The following is a 14,263-nucleotide window of genomic DNA, read 5'->3' as shown; positions in this document are numbered from 1 at the left end:
TAATTCAATTGTCCCTTTTAGTTTCTTTAAAAATGTGAACTATTCTGAAAGGAAAATGTAGTTGAGCTTTTCAGAGATCAGAAACGCATTGAAGGCATTGTATGGTAAATGAGGGATGTTTGTGGAGTTGCTCACTTCCCTTTTTCTTTCTTTTCATTCCCCTCTTCTCAAAAATACTGACGGGGGAAAAAAAAGAGCTTTTTAAAAACATGCTTATTTTAGCGGTGCCATGTGTTTGCATGTTTACAGTGTAACTTTAAAGACCAGTTACATGCTGTGAAATTTTCTGTTATAAAACAGATTCGCAGCTGGGTACTGTGTGATCAAGGCAAAATTTCACCTATCATCAAAATAATTAGGTACCCCGATTGCTGAAGGGTTTGTATTCTATAAAACAGAATTAGTTCCAGGCTCTCCCATTCGCACGTCACACATCCAGTTATATTAATTTCAGAACTGCTGCAGTAAACATCAAAAAGAACTGGTTACTTTCTATAAGCTGCGTGTGTTTGGGGGCCGTGGGGGGGGGGTTGCTTTTCCAATGGCATATCCAGCTTTAGATCTCTGTACAAGTTCACAGTTGCTTTTAGTAATGAAGGAAATGATACATAAATACTTCAGAATTTTTTTTAATACTGCCTCATAGTTAATATTTAAAACGCTGCTGGAGGGAAAGTTGTACTGTGTTCTAGAATAGGCTGAAATACAGCCATACAAAGGGAAACTTTTCTCTTAGGCTTTTGTGGTGTAGGGTAAAACAAGTGACTGAAACTGCAGTGATAAAATTGTTCTGCAGCTTGTGAAGCCTTCTGACACCTCTCAGTCAGATACACACCGAGCCAGAATGCACCCAAGTCTGCTGGTGGAGACTGAGCTGTGCTGCATTTATCAGCTCAGTGCTGATTAAAATAGGTGACAGTAGAAAATGACTCTCCAAAACAAATGAAGTTTCCTTGATCTGCTGTAGTTTAATGTTATTGTGTAATTAAATGTAATATAAACCTGATTTATCTTATGATGATCGTTCTGCAGTTTCAATTGAAGAATGGTTGCTGTCTGATAGGAATATCTTTAGGTCAGGAAATTAAAAAAGGATTTCCTTTAGTATTTTCCCTTCACTGGGTGAAACCAACTCACAGATCAGTTTTGGTTTTAAAAAACAAAAAAGTCAGCTAAAGAATTTCTTGGATTGACTTTAATTTTGTTACATCAGAAATATTGGCTGTCAGAAAGCATCCTGCTGCGGCCTTGCCCAGCCTCAAAGAGCACCTTGGTCATCATTTGCAATTGCAGGAACTCGGCACGACTTGTGCAGGAGTCCCGACCTGCAGGCAGAGCAGAGCAGAGCAGAGGGTGGCACATGGGGCTGTAGGGGAACTGAGGGGTTTTATCAGCAGCGGCTGCATCGTTGGTGCTGCAGAAGCATGAGGTGTAATGCTGGGGCTGCTCGTTACCTGCTCGTCCCCAAGAGCACTTATTGTAGAGTTTGTTTTCCTGAAATAGGGCCGTGAAAGAGCAGAGTATACGGCACAAATCTGAACTGTGAGAGCTAGAGTTGTTTCAGAAATGACATTTCTCTTAGTTGTAGAGTGCCTCCTGCAGACGTTAGGGTAATGGTAAGTACTGGCTAATAGCGCAGCTAGAATTGGCACCGTTGCTAAGCTATTTTCCCTTTGTTTGTTTGTCTGATGTGCTGGTCGGGCTTTCTGGTCGAGAAGTGTTCAGTGGGATTCACCAATAAGTGAAACTTCCTTGAGGGGGGTTGGGCGGGATGGCAGGATCTTCCTACAAAACAGTTTTGTTCTGTAGCAAGGAAAAGGGAAAAAATAAATTGAATTTCCCTTGAAGAAGATGATGTTGGCAGAAGGAGCTAGGAAATGAGTAATTTAACTCCTTTTTATGTAATTAGCGTAACCAGACATGGTTTTATTGTAACATTTGCTTAATTTTCGAGCCAGATTTATTTTAAAACTCTGGTTGACTTCATTTCCTGTTCACTGCGAATGTTCTTGTTTTCTTTTTAGCTGGGCTGCCCATTAGACTTATTCAAATAGATTTTTAATATCTCAACCTCATCAAATATTTGCTAAGTGGCCTTTGAAGTTGATTTGTATTTTATTTCATGTATTATTGAAAAGTTAAGAAGTAATAGTCTTTTTGTTCTTATTCAAGCTGCTTTTTATTTGTCATTGCAATACAATGGAAAAAAGAACAGCCTGAATTGATTAAAAATAAATAAATAAAAGGCCTGGAAACTCAGTTAAGGATGAAACTCAATCCCCAGTCGCAGGCACCTGGGCGGCTCCGCCAGCACCAGGCTCTGTTCTTGCCCAAGCGCTGCCAGAGCTGGTGCTTCCCGGCCGGCTCTGAGCTGTCTGCCATGTAAAAATCCTCATTCCAAGTCCTTTTGACTGTCTTTGTTACATTCGCTGTAGTTAAAATGATGCTGGTGACTGTGGCCGAAGTGGCAGGCTGCCGTGGCTTGGGAAGTGCATATATTTCTAAATATGCTTGGATAAGTCCAAGAGGGAATATGAGTAAAGGCTTTTAATCAAGCTGCAGCGCGAGCGGAGCCGGTGATTAACAGCAGGTTTCCATTGCGCCGCATCGCCGTGTCCTGCAGGCAGCACTGTGCCATCCCCGCCATGTGCTGCCCAGCTTTGTTCTGCTGTCCAAAGCTCGGAGCCCTGTGCTCTGCTTTAGATCTCAGACCTCACTGCTGCATTGGCCAGGCTCAGATTTGCACTCCTGATCTCAAGTCTGATTGTGTGTGGGCTGTCTGCTCCTACAAATAAATACAGCAGCGGGGCAGTTGTGCATATAGGAGTGCTGCTTGTCGCAGGCTGTGGTTTTACTGACCGAGATAAACCTTGGGCTTGCTGTAATTCCTGACTATTCACTAGCTCTTAATTATATAGAGAACAAATGCACCTCATTGAACATGTGAGTGATTTACATACACGTATTTTTAACAGGCCCAATTTCTGGGCTGGTCTCTTTTCAAAGTGTTTCTAAAACATCCTGGCCTTGACACTGTAGCTTTGTGAGCCCAATCCAGCTTTTTGGTGGCTTCTACGCTGCACAGAGTATTCAGGTTTTATTGGAGAGAGATCACAAAAATCAGGCTACATCAGCTTACGAGAGGATGAATTAACTCAGTTTCCTTATAGAACTGACTGCTGCAAGTCATTACTGGTGGGACAGTGCAGTTTTAACAGCCCACATCAGAAGTGCTGCCTGGGGACCCGCACACCATGCTGCGGCTGTGAGGTGGGACGGAGCCGTGTCTCTGCCTGGCACGCTATGGTCCTGCCATGGTCCCGTGGTGGCTCTCAGTGCTGGGCCAGGCACAGCTGTGTGCCGATAGCGGCCCTACAGGACCCGCTGCTGGTGCAGCCACTGGCCGAGCGCTGTGCAGGGATGGTGGGCGCTGGGAGAGCTGCGTGCGCCAGGAAGTGGAGGAGAAACATTCGTGGGAGGAATCGGGTTACAAAGAGAGCTCTGCTAACGTCATTATGCTGAAATAGTCCAGATTGCAGCTTGAGCCGCCCCTCCGCCTCTGGCAGGCAGGAGCAGGCAGGGGGCTGGAACGCATGTAAATGCATTCAGATACAGCAGAGCTGCTCGGTCCCTGTGTGCCCTTGAGGTGCTGTGCGGGAGTTTCTGTGAGCAGCAGCAGCGAGGGGCCCAGGTCAGAGCATGAGGAGAGCAGCACAGCGGGCAGCACAGGGATGCTGGGCCCTCTGTCCAGCCCTGTGGTTGCGTGCCAAAATAAGGAAAAGACGTGGTGGTGGTATGGAATGTCTTTCAGAAGATGTCAGGGAAGCTCAAAAGTTGTGCTCCATTTAAACATAAACACTGGGGTCTTTTTTTCTTCTTGTGAAATGTGAGCAGAGGGCAATAAACCAAAAGCAGACTTACTGTACCAACCTGCTGTGGAGGCAGGAGCTGCAGAGTGGAGCCCCTGAGCCGTCACTGTGTGGTGTCTGTCAGACCAGATGGAGCTCCTGGGTGCGGGGTGGGATGCAGCAACTCCAGCGTGTGTTGGTCTGGGCTCCTGTTGGCCCCCCTTGGTATCCCCCGTGTCACCCATCAGAGATCAACACACTACAGTCAGTTCTGCAGCGCTGCAGCCCACGAGAGCCCTGCACGGATCTCATTAATCTACATAGCGTGCTTTGGGTTTATAAACCTGTTTCAAACAACTGAAGCATCATCTTTTTTTTTTCTTTTTCCTAATCTATTTTCTGCCTTTATCACAATAAATGTGTTAGTCTGTTGCTCCTCTAGGGCTGAAAGTTGCCCGGCTCCTGGCGGCTGTTGGCTTTGGGCACAGCTGTGAGAATTTTTTCTCTTCCTTTAAGAAGGAAGTTTAGGAAAAAACTTGTGCTGGAGGTGACGGATAGTTTGTAGCTTGAATAAAAGCACCCTGCTGTGTTAGGACTAAGCGTGACCAGGAGGAGAAAGGAAAACACACCGCAGCAGGGTGGTCCCTTGCCCTGTTCTCAGGCTCCGTTCTGGAGCTGCGTGCAGCACGGCTGTGCCTGCAGTGGGACGGGGCTGGCTGCCCCTCGGGGAGCTGCTCACAGGGCTGTGCTGAGGCCGATGGACACATAGCTCAGAGCAGCGGATATTGTGCCGGCTGTGATTCTCTGCAGCACGGAGCGACCTGATGGGATTGTGGGTTGGGGGGGGTCCCCCGTTCCGTTTCTGTTCCTGTGTTAGCTTACAGGAACGAGTGTATATTAAACAAAGGATAAACTTGCATAAGGGTATTTATCTCTCTCTGGGTAAAATCCATACTAAGACATGAAAGGTAAAAGCTGCATTAATTACTCAAGAGGGATTCAAAGCTCAGCAGTTTACTAGGATTGAAGGATTTATTGAAAAACAGTGGTTCTCATGTGTAACTCCAGGCAATAAACCTATTTAATTAAAGGCTTAATCTTCTAGTTGACATGTTTGCTACCGTTCCAGTAAAAAGCTTCATCTGCAGGCAGTTCTTGTAACTGTACAAGTAATAGTGTGATCCCTCATCTTTGTTCTTATGATTTTTTAACTGGTTAATTGTATTGCGTTGGTCGTATTATAAATATTTAAGGGACTTTTGTGCTCTTTAAATCAAAAGCTTCCAAAGCTGGGTTACTTTGGTACCATCCAGTGCAGTGATGGGACAGAGTGAAGTGTGTGTAGGTGAGAAAGGAGGAGAACGAGAGGAAAATACTGAAGCAAATAAAATAACATTCTGAAATTAGATCTGGTTCTCTTCTAATCCTGTTTCAGCGATTAAAAAATGAGATGTTTTTGTGGTATTTAAATGTGTATCTATATAAATAAATGCTTTTGTCCATGTGCGTATATAAAAGCCATTCACATGCAGTGAAAATTACAGCTCCCGTGACTTTCCATTGGGGCTCAGATTATTACGAGCACTGCAGTTGACAGTTGCAGCACCTTACAGCAATCTAATATTAACTGAGTCTTATCCTTCCCAGGTATAAATGAATGAATTTTGTAGTGTTCTGTGGGGCAATATTGGAGAAAACTGTGAGGTTGTTACATTATTCCAGACAGGTGCTGGTCATTGCTTGGAGCGCGGCGTAATCCAATATGCTGCTGTCAAGTGGCACACTGTCACAGCATCTTTCAGCTAAATCTTTCCCTTGCTGAAGTACAGCCTGAGTTCTGACCTCTCACCCAGCACATATTTTATCCTTTAAAATTCTGGTTTTTGGACTGTTTTCTTTGAATTGAATCTGTGACAGAAATATTTGCTTTGCTTTCCTTTTAGGTTGGAGCTCATCGGGAGGAAAGCGTCAGCCTCAACAGCAACCACGCGGTTCTTCCCAGTACAGTTTCTGCTCAGAGCACGGAACTAAATCATAAAACACAGGAGAGCTACCGAGGTAACTTTCAGCAACACTAAATGCTGAGCAGGGTCTGAAATGATCTGGAGCCAGTGAGGCTATAGGTCATGGTGAATGTGCGTCAGTACAGGGGATAGGAGCATCAGCAAGACTGAGAAGAGAAAATTATCTTCAATTTTAGACACTATAAGCTACCACTGTTAGGGATCACTGCAGTAATTTGTAGGGCATCCTCACGTCAGCCCTGCTCCGTTGCAGTTTCCACAGAGGCCCTGCGTGTGGCCGCTGCCTTCTGCTGTCAGCGGGTGTAACCTCCACATCCAGGACAGCAGCCCCTTCCCTCTGACCAAGAGGGCTGCAGTGGGCTGATGCCCATTTCAGTGCAGCCAGTAAAAGGAGGTGTCTGCATGCAGTTGTTTACAGTTCCTTTAATTTTCAGCCCAAAGAAGTGAGCTATAGGAAACAGACGTCGGCTCGTTCATCATCGTGCCTGTGCCACGTAGGGATGTGTCTGGCAGATTTGGCCTAGGCCCAACCCTCTGTCACTACAGCTGTAGCTCTGCCTTTAGATTTGCAACCCAGACCTGAGGTGCAAATTTTCGTACTTTTCAAAATGCCCTTCCATCTTTTTCAGCGCCTTTCAGTGATTAGGCTGCTCTTGGTTAATTATGATCTCTTTACACCCCCTGACTCGTGTCCAGGTACAGCGGTGTTATTCGGGTTTATCTTTTGTTCCTGTTCATAGAATCATTAGGGTTGGTTCTTCAGCATCTCCAGGGACAGTGACTCCACTCCTCCCTGAGAAGCCCATTCCAGCGCCTGAGAAGAAGCCTTCCCAGATATGCAGCCCGTTAGCAGAGCACAGTTCTGTGTGTTGGCTTCCCAGGCTGCCTGCTGTGCTCTGGCCTCACACTGACAGTGTCTGCGTGGTTTTGTGACAGGGATGGGTGCCTGGCCCTATGCTGCTCACATGGTTTTGTTTGTTTGCAGCACTGTCAGGTGGCTTGCAGAGCCAGTCTGTGGCTATAGGTCCAACAGAAATCAAGTCTGAACATAAGGAGAAGGATGAAAATATACATGAACCCCCCTCATCGGATGACATGAAATCGGATGATGAGTCCTCCCAGAAGGATATCAAGGTTTCATCCAGAGGAAGAACAAGGTGGGTCGCTGACAGGAGCGAGACTATTTGTGCTTCATTATTGGTTGGAGATTTTCTGTAAGTTCAGCAAGTTTATTCCAAAGCCTTTGCATTACCTCAGTGCATGTGTCAATAGGCAGCTGAAATACAGAGGCAGTGTGCAATATTACTATCTACTCATCTACATATACTGGAAAATCACCTGAAAATTACACATCCCTTAAGAAAGTGTCTTGGCTCCTGTCTGCCCAGGGATGAGTATCGTGACAGATGAGAATGGAACGGCTCTGGTTGGACAGATCAAGTTCCAAGGAGCGTTTGAGACACAGTCTTTGTACTTTAAGTGGGAGCCAGTAGTGGTGCAGAGCCGTGTCCTGATGAACAGGGGGCTGTATGACTGTATGTGTGACATACCTTCCATTTCCAAACGTGGACAAAAGAACTGGAGTCAGACCAGGTGAAATGCTGTTGGATCTGCCTGGTAGGTCTGACCCAAGTGCTGGTGAGCACTGGAGCTCTGCTGTATGTAAACCTGTTGTATGGTTATTTCATGAGCTTCAATATGAAATACAGCAAGTAGGAAGGAGTTTTAATGTCATCAGCTGAGACTTCTGAACTGGCAGGGTGACTCGATCGAATTGTGAGTGATATTTCGATATACTTTTATTTATGCTTTCTCACAGCAGTACTAACGAAGATGAGGATTTAAACCCAGAGCAGAAAATAGAAAGAGAAAAGGAGAGAAGAATGGCAAATAATGCCAGAGAGCGTTTGCGTGTACGAGACATTAACGAGGCATTCAAAGAGCTCGGCCGGATGTGTCAGCTTCATCTGAAGAGTGAGAAACCACAGACAAAACTGCTGATTCTTCACCAGGCTGTGGCCGTCATCCTCAGTCTAGAGCAGCAAGTGAGAGGTCAGTAGCCCATCCTTGTGCTGCAGCACGTCGGTATGGAGCAGTGTTGGGCAGCCCAAGGCACGAGCTGCTGAAAGCATTCAGCTTGTGTGACTGCTACAGATTGCTGAGGAAAAACAAGGAATTGTTTGGGTTGGGTTTTTTTGTTTTGTTTTGTTTTTTTTTAAAAAAGGGGGAGGAAGGGAGTGCAGGGTGTGAACTTCCATCTTTTTTCTTTCCTGTGCAGTAAGCCGTTTTGTTTCCAAGTGCTGAAAGTGAATTAGTGAAGCCATTGACACGTCTTGCTTTATACAATTCAAACCAGTGCTGGTTCAGAGGTAGAGATGCTTTAGCAAAACAAGAGATGCCATTTAAGATGAACCGCACACAACTGAGATACTAAAATACAGTGAGTTAGCTGCACTTCCTCAGGTCTTTGCACTAAATGTATTCTGGGGAGGAAGAGCAAGCCTGCAGGAGTCTGGGTTCATTTTGCATGTGTTACCTGTCCCCAGTTCCTTTAGGTTTTTCCAGGTCAGAAATACATTTATTGAGAGCTGCAGAAGGAAGAATTCTTTTTGTAGTTCACTTTCTTACAAGGAGAGCTGATTCCTCTGGGAATTGTATTTAGTTTTTCAGCCGTCCCATCCTTGTCTGTCAGAGAAGCTACTGATGGCTTTTAATCTCAAGCCTAATTTCAGAGACTGCTCCTCACATAGTTGTCACATAGACTGGTGAGCATCCTCTTTCTCTGCTCCCTCGGGCTGTTAAATAACCATCTTTAGCATCTCGGATGAGCAAGGAGTGTCTTTTGGATGTGGGTGATGTCAGTGGTCGTATTTACTTGAAGTGCTACATTTCTGAGTTGCTGATGTCACTGAATGACATCAATGTCTTATTTTTGTGTACCTTATTTTTACTTTATTTCCAAATTTGCTGCTTGCAGTGGAACAAAGCAATTGTTTAAAGTCAGTGCAGTGACAAAGTGAATGACCTAATGCAAGCTTTGATGTACTTTGCAGTAAGGATGGTGTGCAGAGGATTTTGGGGCAGCTGTACCGACCCAGCTGGAAACAAACACAGTGTCTCCAGTCAGAATTCTTGCAAGGCATGTGCAGAAAGGGCTGTTTCTCTGCAGATCAGATACCAGCTGATCTCAGCATTTCTGGGACTCTGACCTTGGGGTTTTTTCATCTGAAAATGCTTTTCTGTCTTTGTAAGATGAGATGGACTGTTATGAAGCCAGAAGAACGTTAATGGCTTTTACTGGTTAAAAAGCATCAAACAGGCTGTGTAAAAACGAAGGGAAGCACTTTGGCTTTTGGTCAGAGGCTGCTTCCAAACTGTAACACTGTTAGAAACCTTTTCCCTGAACATACTTGCAATTAATTTGGACTTACTCTGCAGACAATTTAAATTGAGGAATTTCCCTTCCTCGCACACACATGTCACCTTGTGCTCTACTTGCTGTGCATTTGAAGGCCCCGTTCCCTGCTTCATCTCACGCAGTCTTTCCTTGCACCATTCCAATGTCCGTTAAGCGTCCTGAAACTGAGTGACACAGCTTTGTGTGGCATCCAGAGCAGCTTTACCCACTGTGTTATATAACGGCATCAGCCATTTTCTCTCTTGGCGATGCATCTTCTTGTTTTGTGATCGATGCTGTTCAAAATGACGCATTTCAGATGTTAAGCTTATAACTGTAAACGTTTTTAGCTCCATTTCTTGAATGACTGGAAATTAAGTTCCTTTCAAAGTTTCTACATAATTAAATATCTCTTAAAACAAGGCTGGCTCCATTTAAACCTACAGAAAAAGCCATGTCATGAAGAGAAGTCAGTTTCTCATCGGGCTCTTTGGGGGTGAAAGTGAGTTATGAAGACAAGTGTTGACTTCAGAAATTCTCTCCCTTAGAGCAAAGCTCACATTGCAGGCAGAGAAAGAAGCAGAAACGTTACTGAAGGCTGTGTGATGTCAGAAGGGTTGGTGTGACTCCAGCTATCAACCAAACTCAACATTCTGCTTTAATTCATGATAAATTACAGAAAACTTTTCTCAGTTTGCGTTTGTAGCAACTTTCTGTGGGGAGAGGTGCTTCCTTTCTCAGTGTTTCTGACGATGTACATAGGCAGAAAGTCAGCTCTCTTTTCCTTTTAAATACCACTTCAGGAGCTGCAGGGCTGGATTTGCAGCAGAGCCTGTTGCAGCTTTAGGCACCTTTGCTTTAGCACAGGCCTGTGAGCGCACAGGGATGCTGCGTAGCTATTTCTGTTGCAGTGAGTGTTGATGCTCCCCTGGGTATCACCGTATGGGATGTTATTTTTCTGTTGCAGAACGAAACCTAAACCCTAAAGCAGCCTGCCTTAAGAGAAGGGAAGAAGAAAAAGTTTCTGCCGTATCGGCAGAGCCGCCAACACCACACCCAGGAAGCCACCCTGGCCTGAGTGAAACTACCAACCCTATGGGTCATATGTGAACACCAGCCAGGTACGTCTGTTGTCTGGAGCAGGGTGCCTGGGGTGACAGCGGGTCTGATTGCTACATTTTATTGGCTAACATGTGGAAGACCTGGATATGTTTATTGTAAGCTGCTGTGCTGCCATTAGTATGAACGTCTTGATGTTGCCAAGAACTTTCATATTTCTGAGCATAAGCAAATTATGCAGGTTTGTGTGGTTTTATCATAAGGAGATTTCAGTGAAATTCTCCTCTTTTGCCTGTGTTTTTGTTGATGGATAAAGCTCTTGGCTCAGGTGGCCTTCTTGGCGTCACATCAGAGGAGTAGTTTGCAGCTTGCTAGATAAGCCAAGAATAATAGAGATTAATTATACGTATTTAGGTGGTCTAAATATCACATTTGTTCATTTAAAAATCCATGTGTTGTTTCCCAGTGCTGGTAAAAGCAGTTAGAGATGTTCTTATCTCAGAGAGATTTGCTGTCTGCCCTAAGGCCGGCCACTGCAGCTTGTATCTCCTGCCCAGCACAGGTTGATAGCCCTTAATTCACTGTCTGTCTTAGTGAAGATTTAAAAAGCAACGTGTGCAGCTTGGAGAGGAAAACCAGTGCTTCCAAATGCTCCAAGCAGTGCAGTGCAAGGCAGTTCACTTAAAGCAGTCCAGGCTCTGCTGCGTACGGTAATGCCTGTCTTTAGCAGCAGTGATTAAATTAGGCGCTGTCTCGTGCTTATTTGAGAAATGGGAATACACAAATCAAAGTCCAATCCAATTGTAGTTTCTTAGATCTCGGCTTCACAGATAATAATGCTTTTTCTCCTATACCCGGACTCTAAATAAGTCATTTTCCTGAGACTAAACTGTTCAGTGCCAGTAATGCTCAGAGGGCCGGCCATTATCCAGCCTCATTTGTGGACATGTTTAACTCTTGCTGCTCTTGGCATCCTCATTACTTCATACCATACGGCAGTTGCGTGCTTTCTTAAAACGAAAGTAAATTGTTGAAGAATTATGGTGCAAGTTGTTTTTAACTGCCTTTGCATTAGAAAAGAGAACATAACCTCCTGTTTCTATATCTTGTTTCTAGCGTGTGAAGATTTCAGTAACTGCTCAGTAGTTGATGTAAATTTGGCTCGTAGCAGACAGGTGCTGGTGTTTGAGCAGGATGGAGATGCAGCTGCGCTGCCTCCCCCAGTAGGAGGTTGGAGATTGTTAGTTTTTATGGAGCTTCTGCCTGTGCTGATGTGGAAAAAGGATCTCGGGACCCCTCAGAATGATATTCTTCCACACTTTGAAACTGACTGAAAATGCCATAAATGACAGTTCAGATTGGTTCAGTGGTGTTGATGTTGTGCTTCTCACTGTTTCTTTTCCTAATATCCTTTTTTCCTCCCAAATTTCTTGCTAAAATTGCAGAATTATTGGTAGGATACACAGAAGGTGACCTTTCTTCACAAGGACACAGACAACTAACATTATATGAAGACACAAACCTGACAGGAGAAAACACTTGAAGCAAGAAACCCAAATGCAATCTAATGATCAAAGCTACTGGTCAACACCTGCATCAGGATTGAAGATAGAGGATCTTCAGATAGAATTTCAGCCCGTTGAAATACTCTGAACATATCATTCTGTTGCAAGCAGTGTGTCGCTTCTGCACAATCAGAGACTGTTGTGATCTCTCCACTCATTGTGGAAGTTGCCTTGTGCCTAAACTGAATTGACAAATGCATTGTAACTACAAATTTTATTTATTGTTATGGAACTGTAAAGGTCTACATATAAAGGGAAAAGTTAACATGTTAAAAGCTGATACGATTTCAGCTGGATGCCAGCATTTATTAAAGCTGTTCACATTCAGAGAACAAAGCAGTGACAACCGTCGACCCGTAGCATTCCCAGCATACCTATTAGTGTCTTAAAAAAGGAAGGGAAAAGTCTTTTGTTGTCCTTTCCTCTCCTTTTGCCATATGACTAGTGTTTTCCACGCAATAGGAAACTATTCCTTGGTATAGCTTTTTTTTATGTTATTTTTGGTCTCTGGTAATCTGAACAGTTATGGTCACAGTTACCCTTCCATACTGAGCTCTGTGTGTCAGGCTGGTAAGGGGCCTCCTGAGCGGGCTCCAGGCAGGAGCAGCGCTGTGACCATAACCTTTCGTAGGTTTAAAAATTGATTTTTATTTTCCCTCAGACTTTCCTCAAATGTTTTTTTTTCTAATTATAAACAAAACCTTTTTAGGCTTCTAGGCTTCATAGTAAAGCTTGTAACGTGAAGTGTAAATTGGGTGGGGAGAATCTACTTTGTTAGAGTTGCTTTGTTTTCCGAGCAGTAAGTACTACATATAGTACCTGTAAAGTGTTAGCTGTACGTAAGCACAAAACGCATTAAAATACAAAGGAGATTTTTTTCTTTTTTTCAGGCTGTATTTTTGGTGAATGGTAAAATCCTCAGTTCACCGCGGCAGGTAGTGTGATGACACAGCCACCAGCACGGTGCGCTTATCTAGTGGAGTATAAGAGCAATGGTCACCGATCTTTCCTTCCTGTATACATCAGTTATCTTGTCCTTTTTGTATGGCTTGTCAGTGGAGAAAAACCCGTGTGAATCAAATGCAAACAAATGACCCCTCCCAAGCCATATTAACATTAAACCATTAAATGTTTCTCCACCAGAACAGTGTCCATAAGTATTTCCTTTGTCACAAATGTGTGGAAATGGTTAAAATCCCTTTGAACTTCCATGGAAACTGTCTTCCACTGCAATGACCATGGGAGGAAACTTCCTAAGCCAAGGTTGTCTGAGCTATTGTTTATGTAGTGCATCTTTCATGGCCGGTAATTGGTTCACCGTACAAAACAGGAACAAAACAACACTTTTCATGAAGTCGTTAAAATTGAAAGAACAAAAGCTGGATCGTTAAAATAAACTAATGAATTGAAGCTCACGTTTTCAATGGTTCCTAACAGAACAGTTTGTGAGGATAGTGGACTCGTTTCTGTTCCTTTAATTTGCATATACCATCAGATAACACCTGATTATATCTGTGGCCTTGTTCTTCATTTCAGTGTTTATTGGCTAAACAAATTTGTTGCTTATGACGTGTGAAAGTGATCACGTGCCACTGCCTGGCCTTTTTCCTTCTAAGCTTGTTGTCTTTTTGGCTATATTAGACTTTGCAGTACGCCCAGAAGCTTTCCTTCATAAAATAGAAAGAAAAAAACATTTGGCTTATTTTTCACTGTAGCTAGTCTTTTATACAATAATCTTGTAAGAAAATTTCTTGAATTCTAAATATTACTCTTTCTAGATTTTTGAAATCGAAAAAGTTTTCAGTAAAAAGTTTCTTACTTTATTTTACTATATTAGGTAGTAAAAATGTAGGGTTATTTACCATAACCTGTTCATTAATATCAGAAATTTACAATAGCATTGTAAGACCATAGTAGGGTTCTAGCATACCGTGTAGTACCTATGGAGTATTGTAAGAGCTAATTGTCCGAGATGAATTGCTTCTCATCTTGTTCTCCAGTTTCCATTGTTGGTTTATTGCAGATTTGTACCCTGTGTCAAATTTCGAGGTATTGCTGATAAACCTTTCCAACCAGCAGCAAGAAGTTCAAAAACTTTCTGTCAATGTAACAGAAAACACTATGTATATAACATTTATGTAGCAATAAATGTGCCATCTTTTTTTAACATGGTAAATCAGTGAGTTCTTTACATTTCTCTCTCGTAGGTACCGTGGTGCTTGAAAAGCACTGGCAAAAACAGCTGCTGCCTTTCTCCAGTTAGAAAGTAACGCTGGTTCTCAGGGCGCTCAGCAGGCGCTGCAAGGAGTGTTGGTGCTGCTCCCCATGAAGCCAGGGCAGAAATTCCTACTGAGGAGGAGCACCTGGTCT

The 14,263-nt window shown here is 43.6% G+C and overlaps 1 protein-coding gene across 8 annotated transcripts in view; it reads left to right on the top strand.

Annotated features, from left to right (window-relative positions):
- Window positions 1–14,063, top strand: part of TCF12 (transcription factor 12) — a 145,955-nt gene extending 131,892 nt beyond the window's left edge. For 3 of the 8 annotated variants that reach the window (XM_015872424.2, XM_015872421.2, XM_015872419.2), the window contains 5 exons: window positions 5,792–5,906; window positions 6,858–7,029; window positions 7,692–7,924; window positions 10,237–10,390; window positions 11,774–14,060. In XM_015872424.2, the coding sequence (XP_015727910.1) occupies window positions 5,792–5,906; window positions 6,858–7,029; window positions 7,692–7,924; window positions 10,237–10,379 (663 nt within the window). In that variant the 3' untranslated portion in view covers window positions 10,380–10,390; window positions 11,774–14,060. Of the gene's footprint in view, window positions 1–5,791; window positions 5,907–6,857; window positions 7,030–7,691; window positions 7,925–10,236; window positions 10,391–11,773 lie in introns of all 8 variants that reach the window. The other 5 variants (XM_015872428.2, XM_015872429.2, XM_015872425.2 and 2 more) reach the window with 3 other exon arrangements.
- The last annotated feature ends 200 nt before the right edge of the window (window positions 14,064–14,263 follow it).

Source organism: Coturnix japonica, chromosome 10 (genome assembly GCF_001577835.2).
Source record: "Coturnix japonica isolate 7356 chromosome 10, Coturnix japonica 2.1, whole genome shotgun sequence".
NCBI lineage: Eukaryota > Metazoa > Chordata > Aves > Galliformes > Phasianidae > Coturnix > Coturnix japonica.
Note: the sequence above shows the minus strand (reverse complement) of the source record. Positions and strands in the feature narration are given on the sequence as shown.